This window comes from Chrysochloris asiatica, unplaced genomic scaffold (genome assembly GCF_000296735.1).
Source record: "Chrysochloris asiatica unplaced genomic scaffold, ChrAsi1.0 scaffold00141, whole genome shotgun sequence".
Lineage (NCBI taxonomy): Eukaryota > Metazoa > Chordata > Mammalia > Afrosoricida > Chrysochloridae > Chrysochloris > Chrysochloris asiatica.
In genome coordinates this window covers 3,973,496-3,988,976 of record NW_006408659.1, presented here as the reverse complement: position 1 = coordinate 3,988,976, position 15,481 = coordinate 3,973,496, and the positions used below count along the sequence as shown (strand labels likewise).

The window sequence follows — 15,481 nt, the reverse complement described above, 5'->3', positions numbered from 1 at the left end:
TGAATAGAGAGAAGTACTGTTAACCTATGGTACATGGAGGGGATTGTAATCATTGTGATTAAACAAGTTGTATGATTTGTGGAATGTAAAACTGATGATCTGTCCTGTAAACTTTCACTCAATCCACAATAAAAAAAGAAAAAAAAAATTAAGTATAATAAAACTTCCTTCTGATACAGAGGACATTGAGGTCAATGGGGAAGTACTGTTAACTTATGTCCCTCAGTCCTCATAGTTGAATGTATTTGGGCCCTCTCTTCTCCCCAACTTTCCCTCCTGTCCCTGGAAAATGCCAAATCTCTATGCCATCTCCTCTATTTCTACCCTTAAATCTATCTTTCTTGGCCTTTCTGAATTCTTAACTTCTCTATTATGATGTGGCTATCTGATACCATCTCTGAAGGTTTCCCCTCTGTTGATGTTCTGTTCAGAGTGTATTAATATGCTATTTAGTCATAAAAACCGAAACTAAACCAACCCAATACCTTCCTCCCTCCTCCTTCCTGGCTTCTCCCTATCTTTTCCATCCACAATGAAAGAATATCTTATACTTAAGGTCTTCCTTTCCTCTCCTTAGCTCCTTCATTCTCAGCCCTCCATAGCCTTATTCTGCCCTTAGCACCATTTTGGACTCTTAGTGTGGTGCTGTAGGATCAGCACTGGATTGTGAACCACAAGGTTGGTAGTTCAAACCCACCAGCTCCTCAGAAACCCTATTATACAGGGTCGCTATGAGTTAGAACCGAGACGATGCGACATAACAACACCACCATTTTGTAAGTTTTTTCCAAGGCTACTATCCTGATTTCCCTACTGTGTCCATCCGTTCATCCATCCAATAATCATGCTTGAAAATATTATTAATATCTCTTATAAACTAGACATTTTGCTAGTGTTTGAATGTAATGATGGCAAGTGATTTGGTCCTGCCCTCATGGATGTCTATTCTACTGGGAGGAGATAGATTATAAACAGACGTATAGTAATTTCATTGTAACTATTATGAGTGTGGCTAAGAAATGTTCATGTGAGTATAAATAGTATGGCAGGGTTCCCTGGGGAGATGGTATTAATGGAAAGACCTGAGTAATTAGTAGGAATTAACTCAGGCCAACATGAGGGAGAAGGATTGTTCCAGGCAGAGGAAACAGCGTGTGTGTAAGGGTGTTTTGAGGTGGAAAGGAACATGGTGATTTTGAAAGACTGAGTGAAATCCAGAAAGCAGGAAAGAAACCAGTAGGGAGCGTGACTCAGATAATTCTGGCAAGATATCCAGGGGTCTGTGTATGTACTTCTCTGTTCACTGCCATAATTTAGACTTGTCATTGAAGCCACATTTAACAACCTTTTGTTGTTGTGTGCCATCAAGTCAGTTCCTAGTCTGACAACTAAAGATGTGAAAGGACAGTACCAAATCTCCCCTAGAGTACAGAACATCCCCAGGTTGAGAACCACTGCGTTAAAAGGAATTTAAGCAGAGAAATGGTATCCCTGTTGTACCCTTAACTGATTTGAAAAGTATCTCTTCCTTTTTTTGGTCTCGCTCCCCTGCCCCCACCCCCAACATGGCCAGTATATACATACAAAGGTGGTTGTATCTTCATCATTGAGATGCAAATTAAAACCACTGTGAAATACAACTTCCCTTCATTTGGTATTGTGGTTATTGGTTTATTCATTTGATGCCCTTACTCTGCATTGAGGCCTCAGGAGATTGGGGATGTGAATTTTTTTTTTTTTTTTTTTTTTAATTCCTAGCACAGAATCTGAAGTAACTTACCTGGTATTTGAAGAACCATTCTGTTCTTGTAACCTTTGTCTTTATTGTGTTAAAAGGGATTTTAATTTTAGTCAGTAAAAGGCTAAAATGTTAATGTTGCTTCTTTCAACCTTTTGCCTTCACTCCTCTGAACTCTCTTTACCTCTTGCTTGCTTTTCTTTATTTTGGGAAATTTCATTCCTCTGAGAAAATTCTCATCAATGCTGATTGCCAAAGAATTTTTTTTTTCTCTCTCCTTTAAAATTATATTATACACAACAAAATATTTGCTATTTCAACCATTTTTGCATGTGCAATCCTGGTGTGGCACTGTAGGATCAGCACTGGATTTCAAACCACAAAAGGTTGGCAGTTCAAACCTACCAGCTGCTCCTTGGTTCCCCATGAGTTGGAACCAACTCAATGGCACTTAACAATAGCAATCCAGCGACACCAACCATCACTACCATCCATTTCTAAATGTTTTGTTTTCTCTCTTTCTTTTCCTTTTTATCGCTTTCTTTTATTTCCTTCATTTTATTTGTAGGAAAGTTCCCAGTGGTTTGTACTAATGAGAAAAATAAGTATACTTTTTTCTCTTCTAGTATATGAAAAAGAAAATAACAGAAAGATTTAGTAAACATTAACACAACAGATATGAAAATGAAAAGGAAACCCACAAAAAATGAACTCAGCATAGAAAATTATGTGAAATGAAAAAAATAATAGCACCACACACACACACAGAACACAGCAAAATGACAGCAATCAATACCTATGGGTAATTATATTGAATGTAAATGGATTAACTATACAAGTAAAGAGACAGGGAAAGCAGAGTGGATAAGAAAACAGGATTCTTCAATATGGGGTCTACAAGAGACACATACAAAAGATGGAAAACAGCCTAAATACCCATCAACATAACAATGGTTAAACAAACTTTGGTATGTACACACAGTGGAATACTAGGAAACATTGAAGAATAATGAAGAATTTGTGAAACACCTCACAGTATGGATGAACCTGGAGGACATTATGCTGAATGAAATTGTTGTTAAGTGCCCTCTAGTCGATTCCAATCCATAGCGACCCTGTATAGGGTTTCCATGGAGCAGCTGGTGAGCTTGAACCACCGACCTTGCAGTTCAATTGACTTTGCAGTCTGATGCATTAGCCCATAGCACCACACTGGGACTCCTTAGTGAAATTAATCAATCATAAAAGGGCAAAAATTCTCTGAGGATCAGACTCTAGCTACCTAGTAGACATAGCAAACTGTCCCTCATCTGATTATTCAGTAATGCTTGTTAGTAATCTCATACATGAGCCCTGGATATCCACAGACAAATGTAAAAACCTTCCCTAAAAGCTGAGACTGTAAATTCCAAAAATGGCAAGTCCCCCCATCCAAAAAAAAAGCTAGAGGATAGAGAGAAACACTGTAAACTGATGATATATGGAGGGGATAATAATCAATGTAATGAAACAAGCTATATGAATTGTTGAATGTGAAGCTGATGATGTGCCCTGTAAACTTTCACTCAATCCAAAATAAAAACATTTAATTTAAAAAAAAAAAAAAAAGGGCAAAAATTGTATGAGAAAAGTCTAGAAAAGGTTTTCTTGGTAAAAGCAACGGTCTATGATAGTCACAGAGGGGAAGAGTGCACAGTTAGCAGTTGGAACCCCCTAGGTGCTCCTGGGAAACCCTATCCAGGGTTGCTATGAATCGAAATCAACTTAACAGCACTTAACAACAACAACAAAAGAACAGGACAGGGCAGGCAATATACAACAAGAGTGAGTTTAGCAGAGGAAAGGTGAAGGTAGTGGAAGACACGGAGGAATGCATAAGTTCAAGTGAAGAAAGGTATACGCTGTTAACTGTTGGTACATGGAAAGGATTGTAATGATTATAATGAAGCAAAGTATATGATTTGATGAATGTAAAACTGATGATCTGTTCTATAAACCTTCATTCAATTCACAATTAAAAGTTTAAGATAAAATAACAGACAAAAGAAAGAAGAAAGCAATTTCTTTCCCCCCTTTCTTCTTTTTCTCAAAAAAAAGTGCCTTCCCCCTCCCCCAGGTTAGCACCGGTTGCACTCTAGCCAGTGAATATTTCTCCCTTCCCTCCCATCCCTGGTAATTATAGAATGTGTTTGTTATAGAATGAAAAACTTTTCTTGACTTTTTACAGTGGTGGTCTCATACAATATCTGTCCCTTTGTGACTTACTAAGAGGCCTTATTTTGGTGTTGGAATCGTAGTAAGATAAGCATTCAAGCGCAAGGTCAGTTTAAACTGAAAGGTCTGTGTTTCAATCTCACCAGTTGCTCCTTAGAAATCCCATACAGGGTCCCTATGAGTCAGAACTGACTGCACAGCACTTAACAACAACAATTTCGCTCAACCAACTTTTCTCCAGGTTCCTCCTTATTATATAGTGTTTTGCAGATTCATCGTTACTCTTCAGTGTTGCGTAATATTCCATTGTGTGTATGCCCTTTGTTAAACCTATACTCTGCTGGTGGGCATCTAGGCTGTCTCCATCATTTTGCTGTTGAGAAAAATGTTGCAATAATGTGTGAAAATAGCTCTATAGTGTTATGGCGTTTATTTCTTGAGGATATATACCAAGTAGAGAGATTGCTGGGTCATATGGCATTTCTATTGCCACCCTTTTGAGAAAGTGCTATACTGGTTTCCACAATGGTTGCACTGTTTTACAGTCCCACCAGCAGCATAGGAGAGTCCCACATACTCCCAAGCATTTGTTGCCTTCTGTGTTTTTGAACTTTGCTATCAGTGCTTTGGTAAGATGATACCAGGAATCCTGGTGTGGCACTGTAGGAGAAGCATTGGACTGCTAATCAAAATGTCATTAGTTCCAACCCACCAACCCCTTCTTGGAAACCCTATTACAGGGTCACTATGAGTTGGAGTCAGTTTGACAGCACTGAACAAGAAGAAGATGATATCTCATTGCTGCTTTGATTTGCATCTCTCTAATAGCTAGTGATTGTCAGCATTTCTTCATATATCTGTTGGCTGCCTGTCTTCTTTGGTGAAGTGTCTGTTCATGTCAGTTGCCCATCTTTTCAGTAGGATTATTTGTCTTCTTATTGAGGTGTTGGAGTATTCTATAAATTTTAGACAATAATCCTTTGTCTGATAAGGCCTTTGCCAAATTTTTTTTTCCTAGTCACTGGGTTCGCTTTAATCTTTCGGTTAAATAATTTGATGCCTGATGCCAATAAGTATTTAATTTTTAGGGGGTCCCAGTCATCTGTTTTGTCTAATGCTATTTTTGATTTTTCAGTTATGTTTGGTAGTGTATTTATGCAATGAATCAGAGCCCCTAAGTTTGTTCCTAATTTTAATTGATGATCTTTATAGTTCTAGATCTTACATTTAGTTCTTTAAAACATCTTGAGTTCATTTTTGTATATGGTGTGAGATACAGGTCTTGACTCATTCTGCTGCAGATAGATGTCCAATTTTGCACCATTTGTTGAAGAGACTATCTCTTCCCCATTTCCTGTGTTTTGATCCTTTGTCAAAGATTAACTGAGCACAGGTGGATGGATTTACTCTTGTACTCACAATTCTGTTCCATTGATCTATCTGTCTCTCATTGTACTAGTACTGGGCCATTTTCATTACTATGACTGTTTAGTAGGTTTTGACATCAGGGAAGTGAGAGACCTCCTGTTTTGTTCTTCTTTTTAAGTAATGTTTTGCTTATTCAGGGTCTTTTTCTTTTCCGTATGAAATTGGTGGTTAATTTTGCCATCTCTTTAAAGATTGTTGTTGGAACCTGAATTGGGATTGAATTATATCTATAATTGCTTGGGTAGTTGTTGACATTTTCACAATGTTATTCTTCCTACTCACAAGCATGGTATATTTCTTCCATTTTTGTAGGTCTCTTTTGGTTTCTTGTAGTAGTGCTTAATAGTTTTTTTTGAATAGGTCTTTTGTTTCTCTGGTTAGATTTATTCCTAAATATTTCATCTTTTGGGTGGCTATTGCCAATGGTATTATTTTCTTGACTTCCTTTTTAGGACTCTCTTTATTAGTATAATGGAATCCAAGTGATTTTTGTGTATTGATTTTGTACCCTGACACTTTGCTGAATCTTTCAATGAGTTCCAATAATTTTCTTGCTGAGTCTTTGGGATTTTGTGTATAGGTCTTTTCATTTGCAAATAGAATTTTATGTCTTCTTTGCCAATTTATATGCTTTTAATTTCCCTTTCTTATCTTAGAACTTTGGCTAAGACTTCCCCCCAAAATATTGAATAGGAGTGATGATAAAGGACATCCTTGTCTTTTTCTGGTTCGCAAGGGGAATGGTTTCAGTTTCTCTATGTTGAGAGTGATGTTTGTTGGCTGTTCACAGGGAATCTTTGTGTCACTGATCCTACTCCAACACTCTAGGTTTTGTATCCTAGACGGCCTGTAGTGTTTTTACTTCTTAGTCAAGTTTACATTGCTAGCATTAGATGGGCATTGCATGTACGTTTCTATGAGCCTTAGAATCCTTTCCCTATCTGTAGACTTACTTTCCTCTCCAGTGTAGACATTGGCTGTATTTGGGCTCCTACTTCCTGATGCAAGTCCTGTGTAATCTCTGAGGGACATCACTTGTTATTTTCCCCTGGGGACTCTGTAGTACTGATTTTGTTTTGTGTCCATGCCTCCATTCATGTGTGCTCTTAGGTAATAGCTTAAGAACCTGGGAGTTGTTGTGGGATCAGGCTCATTGTCAACCTTGGCCAGTGAACTTGCTGACAGTGGTTGTAAGGAATGTGTTGTGGTCTGTTCACTAGCCCAACTTTAGCCGTGAGGTTTAAGTTGCTACCTCAAGTGGTTGAAGAACCCATAAGGTGTAGTTTACAGGGTGACTGTAATCTGAAATTTGAATGATTCATATTTAGAGAAGAAAGTAGACTTAATCTGTACCATTTAGATGTGAAATCAGAACCTTGGAAGTTGTTGGCTGCATATACGAAAACAAGAAAAAACAACTTTTATTATTGGTATTGTCTGATGAGAGAACTAGGTTTGGTTTTTGAGGAAGAGCTGCCATTTGGGGAGTTTTCCCATAAAGGTTTAGAGCTCTGTCACCTAATAGATACATTTAACGTGAGTTGCAAATATGTTGATGATAAATGCCATCGAGTTGATTCCGACCCATAGCGACCCTGTATAGGATTTCCAAGGAGCAGATGGTGAGCTTGAACCACCGACCTTGCAGTTCAAATGACTTTGAAATCTGACGCATTAGCCCACAATGCCACACCAGGACTCCGAGTTGTATGTGTAAGATTCAACAATTTCTAGTTGCCTTTGAGTCAGCTTCAATTCAAGGTGACCCTATGTATAACAAACGGGGCAAAACACTGCTGGTCCTGTGTCAGTCGTGATCAATAGCATGTCTAAATGCATTGTTCTTTTGGTTATCATTAGCTAATTTATGGAAGGAGATCACTAGGCCTTAAACTCAAATGAATAGATGAAAACAGAATTCTTCAGTGTGCTTACTGTATACTTTGGGTTTGACTTTAGGTGTTTCTCAGGCCTTTGCATCATTGTACACCTGACCCAAATCTTTGACACTTGTGGGCCAATGTTAGTGTTTTTCAAACTATGGTCCCCGGACAGGTTGCATCAGCATCACTAGTAGTTTTGTTGTTTGTTTAAGAACTGTAGATTCTCCCACTTCACCCTTGACCTTGGCTTTTGCAGGAGGGTAGAGGAGATGTTGGAATTCTCCTTTGGCACTGTAGGATGAGTACTGGATTGCTAACTGCACCATTGGTGCTTCAAACATACCAGGTGCTCCTCGGAAGCAGCCCTACACAGTATCACTATAAGTTGATTGCACTAAACAACAACAACAGGGGAGAAGTTATTTTTAACAAGCACTTTTAGAGAATCTTGGTGCAACTTAAAGTTTGAAAACCATTACCTTATGGAATACACATAGTATAAATGTTAATGAAGATTGTTGTTGTTAATGTGCCATCGAGTTGGTTAAGACTCACAGTGACCCTGTATAGGGCTTCTGAGGAATGAATGGTGAGTTTTCACCAATGACCTCACAGTTGAAGCCAACTTTGCAGTCCAGAGCTTTCCTACAGTGCCACACCATGATGAAGATTGTTGTTGTTGTTGTTGTTAAGTGCCATTGAGTCGGTTCCGACCCATAGCGACCCTGTACAGGGTTTCCGAGGGTGTAAATCTTTACAGGAGTAGAAAGCCTCATCTTTCTCCCGCGGAGCGGCTGGTAGTTTCGAACCGCTGACCTTAAGGTTCGCAGCCCCAGTCGTAACCACTACGCTACCAGATCTTCCTCATGATGAAGATAGAACGACTAAAAAGCAGGCTCTCTGAGATTTGTGTCCATTATTCTGAAGTAAAATGCTCTAAGAGTCACAAGACCTCTGAGAATGAAAGATGACCATATTTTTCAAACTTTAAATCATTGCATATGTTCTGTCAATTAACAGCGTCTTAGATTTGGGTTGAGTGGCAACTTTAGTATGGGGAAAATATAACAGTTGCAGTTGTGTGGGCGTGAGAAAAAAGCAGGTGGAATTCAAGATGGATATTCCATGTATTTCTGGGTCCAATGCTGCCATGCTTGGCAAGAATGCCAAGTTCCAGCTGATCTTGGACTGTTTGAGACGATTATGGAGGAAGCAAGCAGGGAGCCGAGATAAATGATCATTTAACAGAGAGACTGTAACCGGAAGAGTGGGGCCAAGACACAGTATTAAACAAAGGAGCTTTAATTTTAAGGAGGAGAAGGAATAAGCTAGAAATAGCTATATCGGAAACAAATGAGGCTGTCTAGCACAGTGTTCCAAAATATAAATGGTAGTAGTTTTCCTTTGATACTTAAATATTTGATGCTCTGTGATCCTTGCAGCAAATTGCCATCAAGATTTCAATTAGAATCTTGTACATTCTGATTAGGAAAGGAACTGGATAAAGAATGAATGATAAGTTGTACTTACAGTTTAATTCTGATTCACCCGAAAGTGGAAGTGGGAATATATGCCGTGTAAACTTGTTTGTTGGGAGCTTCTATTTTGCTCACCTGTAGACCGGGAGTCTTGGTGTGGTGCTGTGGGATAATGAACTGGACTGCAAAGTCATTTTGAACTGCAAGGTCGACAGTTCAAGCTCACCACTTACTACTTGGAACCCTTATACAGGATCGCTATGAGTTGGAACTGAATCAGCAGCACTTAAGAACAACAGCAAGATTGTGAGACAGGGAACTTGGTTACTCGGTAGGACAAGTACAGCACTATGAGCCACAAGGATGGTGGTTCAAGCCCACCAGCTGCTCTGTAGGAGAAAACTGAGACTTTCTGCTACCTCCAATGTTTTGTTATTTTTTTTTAAGTCTCAGAAACTCTAAATACAATGAATCAGAACTGACTCAAGAACAATCATTACAAGAACAGTAATGTGAGAGTGGTGCCTCTGTTGTCGAATTCTTTCTTATATGTTGCTATGATGCTAAACCAGATTTTAGTCTGATCCTGAACCGATAGTGGAGTGGACGTCTATGTGTAGGGCTAGCCAATGTTTCTATGAGCTATAGGCTACTTAGGGCAGCCAACCGGAAAAAGAGGGGACAGAATGGAATGGAAACATGGTTATTATGACTTATCAAAACTGTGAACGCTCATGCATGTAATTTCATAGAAGTCTAAAATATTTAAAAGAATCGTCTTTCATCAGAATACCACTTTCTTTTAATATGTCTTTTTCTTTTTACTTTTAAATGACATTAAGTGCTGTTAAGTCACTTCCAACTCATAGCGACCCAATAGAGAGTTTCTGAGAAGTGGCTGGTGAGCTTAAACTACTGACCTTGCAGTTCAAACTGACCTTGCAGTCCAGTGTATTAACCAGCAGCACCACACCAGGACTCGTTTTACATTGAAAAGTAATCTTAAAATATTAAAATTCCCATCAGACTTCCTTGAAACACTACAGTCCTTATAAAAGATAGTTTTGAAAACACTACAGTCCTTATAAAAGATACTATGAAAATGAGGATAAACTTTAATTTTTTAAAAAAATGTGTTTTTAAGCTAATTCACTATTGATTTCTGATTGTGTGTCCAGGTATTGTTCTAGGTACTTTACTTAAATTATCCTATTTAAAATTTACAACATTCTAACTTAGGTACTATTACTATTATTATTATTATCCTACTTTTTTTTTTTTCAGTTGTGGAAATGAGGCATTTAGAGACATTTAAATCCAAGTGGAGGACCAGAGAGCTGATTCTCACTATATGTATAGACAGTAACCATCTTTGTTAGCTCTCTGGCAAAAGAAGAATAACAAAAACAAATTCTTAAATTATCTCTGCAGGTCCTAATTTTCTTTACTAATTCTCTTGATCAGATAGAGGATTTCACATGCTATCCTTACATACAAAAGCTAAAATAAATTGGTAATTTATGTCTCTTTAAAAATGGTATTCCTGCAAAGGCCCAAGTATTTCAGTTTAAAAATCCATGTCCTGTGGTATGTATGTGTCTTCTTGTGCAGATGGTATGCCTTTCTGAAAATTGCCAAAATAAAAGAACACATAGTTTAGAAATGTTTATATTAGAATTAAAGTACATGAGGTTTTGCTTTATAATATGTATACTCTAAACCTAGAAGATTTTTGTCTGTGATGTTTTAGTCTGTGAAATTAATTTTGAAATGATTTTATGTACATTCCCAGAATATGTAGAAGATGGCCTTATTTACAGTTACCTTGGAAACAACCATGCCCAAATGTCGTGGTAACTCACATTAGTACAATTAAAAATCATTTTATGGAGCAAATGGAATTAAATATATTGTCCTCCAGCATGGATTTTAATGAATTTTAATCATATAAATTATATAATGATATTTTATTTTAAAATTGATATGGAAAACTAAATAAATCAGGTTAGTGGGAGAGTTGTCAGTGTCTTTAGACATATGTCTTATTCAATCCATATATGCATCACTAGCCTTTCCCTTATAAGAATTATGTACAAATATTATTATTGGTGAATATCCCAGTTACATAATTAATACTTCTATGGATTTAAATTCAGGGCCTTGGTGTGGTGCTGCAGGATAAGCACTGGACTGGTAACCACAAGGTTGGCGGTTCAAACCCACTGGTCACTCCTTGAAAACCCTGTACGATACAGGATCACTATCATTCAGAACCCACTTTACGGCACTTAACAACAATAACAGTAAATGAATTTGAAGTTACCACGTTTAATTTTGGTGGCTAGTTTTTCTTAACGCCTGGCACTCTTTGGGTAACATAACCGTTGTTACTTGTTAAATAACTTCCAAGATAGAACGTCTGCAGTGACACATATTGATATACATTTTTTCCCCCCTACATTTCTAGGACTCCACTATTGTTACTCCGATTATTTTGAGGACTGACCCTCAGGGATTCTTCTTTTACTGGACAGATCAAAATAAGGTAAGAAAGGGGATATACTTTCTTTACATTTTTCAATTGGTTGCTGCTTTTACATTGTATTTATTTGTCATACTTACATAAATATATCCATTTCTTATATGGTGTTTTGTCATTTATTTAAAGATTCTACTTAAAATATGTAAGACAAAAATGTCTTGGAGTTTTTCACGGACTCTGGTTTGAAATGTTTGATTCACTAAGTCCTAATACAATTACTGTTTTGCAATGCTGATTACATTTATTAGGATAAGAACATGGAAATATAAATTCCATTTGACTTAGAAGAAAACTTGTCAGTGTTATTAACTTAACCCCCTACCCAGCTCTGTCTATAAAAAATGGAGAAAAATTATGCAAAAATCTCTTCTGGTACTAAAAATCCTAACCTTCTTCATTCCTCTCTCTTTTCTGATTATTAATGGTTCTCAGAGCATCAGGAGGAATTTGATTCTGATGATTTGCTCCTTTAGCCTTTACCTGAAGCTTTTCTAGCATTTCTTCCCAAATTAGCCATCTTCCCACGATACCATGATGAATTTAGGATCTCATTTATTATGTAATCGATTGAGATGATTCCATATTAAATTAAAAGTAACATGTCTATACTTCATGAAGTTTATCTGGAGTTGAATGAGCAGTTAGAAATAATATTCATGGCGATTATTATATTATTAAGAGTTATTGCCACAGTTCGACATTTGAACCTAAGAGACCACAGAATACCAGAGATGATTGAACTCTTCTTGAACTATGTTATTTAGAGAGGTGGGATACAAATATTGAGAGTGCTAAATATATATTGAAATGGATAGCAAACCCGGGGCCTCCATAATTATTGCTGAAGGTGCACCAAATAGTGAGGTTCTGTTAGCTCTTTCATAACTCTACTTGAGGTTGCTATATGCAAAGTTATCAGAGTTGGCAGTCATACCTTTTGCCTTCTGGGAAATGTCAGTTTCACCTGTGAGAGATGGTAGACTCGTGTAGATTCTGCCTTAATGGGTGATGTTCTTAGGGTGCTAGCTCAGGAACCAATCTTAAATGGGTCATTTTCCCCTCCAAAATACAAACATCAACCTCTTGGTTACTTTGTAAAATGTATGCCTGAGAGCCATCTATGGACACAGATGTGGGGGTAAATCTTAGAAGATTACTGTATAGATTTAAAAACAGTATTTAAGTCTAAGACCCCAAATGTAATGTCCAAACTTTTATTTCAGTAAGATTTCATATTTTTAATGTTCATGTTTATTACTGGGTGTGTTAATCACTTTGGCTTCAACATTCTGTTTGGTTTCCTGCTGTTATGTGTAAAACAATAGCTTGAAAAGGTTGGGCTTTTGTCTCCTCCACCCCCATCGCTAAAGGCTATTTTTAGAACCCATACTGCTATTTCCATGAAAGATGTATTTATAATGCCTACAGCATTTTTAAAAGTTGGGTATTTGTATAAAAGTCCAAACTGTCAGCTTGATTTTTCAACTTGTAAATCAAGCTTCTATAAAAGCAACAGAAGGTATTTTGGGGTTTTTAAATAATTCATGGCTATTCAATTAAGCTGTACTGTAAGACTAATTATAAATGATTCTTTGCTTAAGAAAAAGAGTTTAGGACTAAAGACTCTTTAATGTGGTTCAGTTCTTTGGATCCAGTATTTTGACACTTGCTTATTTTCAAATGTAGGAGAATTTCTTTCACTTTTTCACACCAAGTATTTCCTCTCCAGGAGTCTTGGTGTGGTGCTGTGGGTTAATTTGCTGGACTGCAAAGTCAGTTTGACCCTCAAGGTTGTTGGTTCAAGTTCAGCAGTTGCTCCTCGGAAACCCTATACCGGGTTGCTATAGATTGTAACCAAGTTGATGGCATTTAACAACAACAGCCACAATGGTCTCTCCTGGTGTGTCATTGTGGGATAAAGCACTGGACCACAAAGTCAGTTTGAACCACAAGATTGGCAGTTCAAACTCACCAGCCACTACTTGGAAACCCTACACAGGGTCACTATGAGTCAGAACCAAATCGATAGACCTTAACAACAACAGCCACCGAGACTTGTGAAATTAATATCTGTGAAAAGTAATGCAATAAAGAGATAAAAAAAAAAAAAATCACTACCACATTATTTGTTTCCATTGTTGTAGCACTGTAGGAAAAGCACCGGATTGCGAACCACAAGGTTGGTGGTTTAAATCCACCAGCTGCTCCTTGGGAAACCCAATTCTATGAGGTGGAACTGATTCCACGGCACTTAATAACAATTGTTCATAAACAGTTGTTTATGAACATGATTCTGGAGAGAAAATTATTATTGTTGTTGTTTAGTGCCATTGAGTCGATTCCAAGTCATAGCAACTCTATAAATGGTTTCCAGGGAGCAGCTGGTGAGTTTGAATAGCTGACCTTGCAGTTCAAATCAACCTTGCTGTCCAGTGCTTTATCCTATAGCTCCACACCAGGACTACTAGAAATGGTAAATTCTATTTTTCACTTTTCAAAAACTTAAGTGATTCCTCACATCTATGTCAGAGTTTGATCTTTTAGTCAATGATCATTGATCTTTTTTTTAATTTTTTTTTTTTGCTGTGACTTGAGTGATAGTTTACACTGGAGAAATCAGCTTTACATTCATCCTATCGTTTCATTGCAATAATTACAATCCCCTCCATGCATTATCATTCAACAGCATTTGCTTCCATTCCCTCTCTCTTTTTTTTAGATGTACACTGAAGCACTCAGGAATATATAACCATTCAAACAACCAAAGGGTACACCCTATAAGCCTGCCCCCTGGCCTCCAGCACACAGACCTTCTCTCTCCCTGACTCCAGAGTCCCTACCCACTCCATCTTTCCATGTCATCATCTCTGCCTCCCTCTCTGGCATCTCTGCTTCTCTGGATAGGGTCCTACACTCTGCTTTTCTCCCTTGATGGTCCCAGGGTCCTCTACTCCAGGAATGCAAGATCAGCCACTCCCCTCCTTTTGTTACAAAAGTGTCTACCTTTACATTTGAAACATTCACAATAAGTCCTGTTAGTAGTTATTCACTATTGAACCACAAGAGCCTTATCCCCATAGCCTTTCACCAGCCCTGTCCAGACAGGTTGGAAATCACTCAGTGGAGATTCTGCCTTCCCCCACACCCTCTGAAACTAGGCTCCCTCTTGAAAGATTGTAAGCCAGTCACTTCGTGCCTTTGTAGTCCCAAATCATCTATTTTAGAATCCAAAAGAAGAGAGGATTTAAGAAAAACAGTCAACATTTCCATGCCTCCAAGTTTGTCATTTTCTTCTGGCTTTAAGCCCAATCCTAGAACAAGACCGAGCAATGCCTCATCTAGGAGATGGCCCCCTGTGAATGATATACTAGTGAAAATGCATGTGAGGAGAAATGGCAGCTGAAGGATGCACGTCAAGCTTTTAGCTGATGTTTTCACACAAAATCATTTCAAAGTACACAGCTGCACGGTACAATCACAATCCCAGGGAGCTTCAAAAAGTTCATGGGAAAATTGAAAGAAAAGAGAATGGAATTTTCCCTCGAACTTTTGAAGCCTCCTCATACTATCTGTTCTGTAAATTATTTTTATTTTATAAAATATTAATCTTAAAAAATTTATCACGTCTTCTATAGGTATATTTTAGAGAAAAATGTAGCACTTTGATAACATACTATGTTTACAACTGCTGCAGAAGCTTGCTTTGGTGCTTACTTTGTAAATTTCTTTCTTTTTGCCATGCCTCTCTTCTTGGCTTTCTGTGCTACAGTCTCTTCCTTGGGTCCATGACGCTTTTGCTGAAGCAGTTGGTTTAGCAATCACTTGAAGCCGAGTCTGTTCAGTGGTGAGCTGAGAGCCATTAAGAAGCCCTTGTTGTTAGAGTTTTTATTATAAGCGTTTGCTTTTTTTAGCATGGAAAGAAAACCCTCATGTTTATCACCATTTAGACCTTTCTTCTGCTTTGGCTACATCATAGCTTGTTACAGAGTCACAAGTTTCAAGTTAGAGCTTCTTCTCTATAGGCAATGATATGCCGCCTTTCCAAACTGCTCCTTTAATTTGTCACTGCAGCACAAATGATAGTTAGGAGTTAATAACCAGATACAATGGGGTGGTACAAAGGGAAAACTTTGTGGTTATAGTCCACCCGGAAAAGGCCTTGGGATCTATTTATGAAAACTAAGTCACTGAAAACCCT

General features: G+C 37.8%; 1 protein-coding gene across 2 annotated transcripts in view; it reads left to right on the top strand.

Moving 5' to 3' along the window:
- LOC102810898 (1-phosphatidylinositol 4,5-bisphosphate phosphodiesterase beta-1-like) overlaps window positions 1-15,481 on the top strand; it is a 1,100,672-nt gene that overhangs the window by 18,435 nt on the left and 1,066,756 nt on the right. For both annotated transcript variants that reach the window (XM_006870398.1, XM_006870397.1), the window contains exon 2: window positions 11,209-11,286. In XM_006870398.1, coding sequence (XP_006870460.1) covers window positions 11,209-11,286 — 78 coding nt within the window. The remainder of the gene's footprint in view (window positions 1-11,208; window positions 11,287-15,481) is intronic.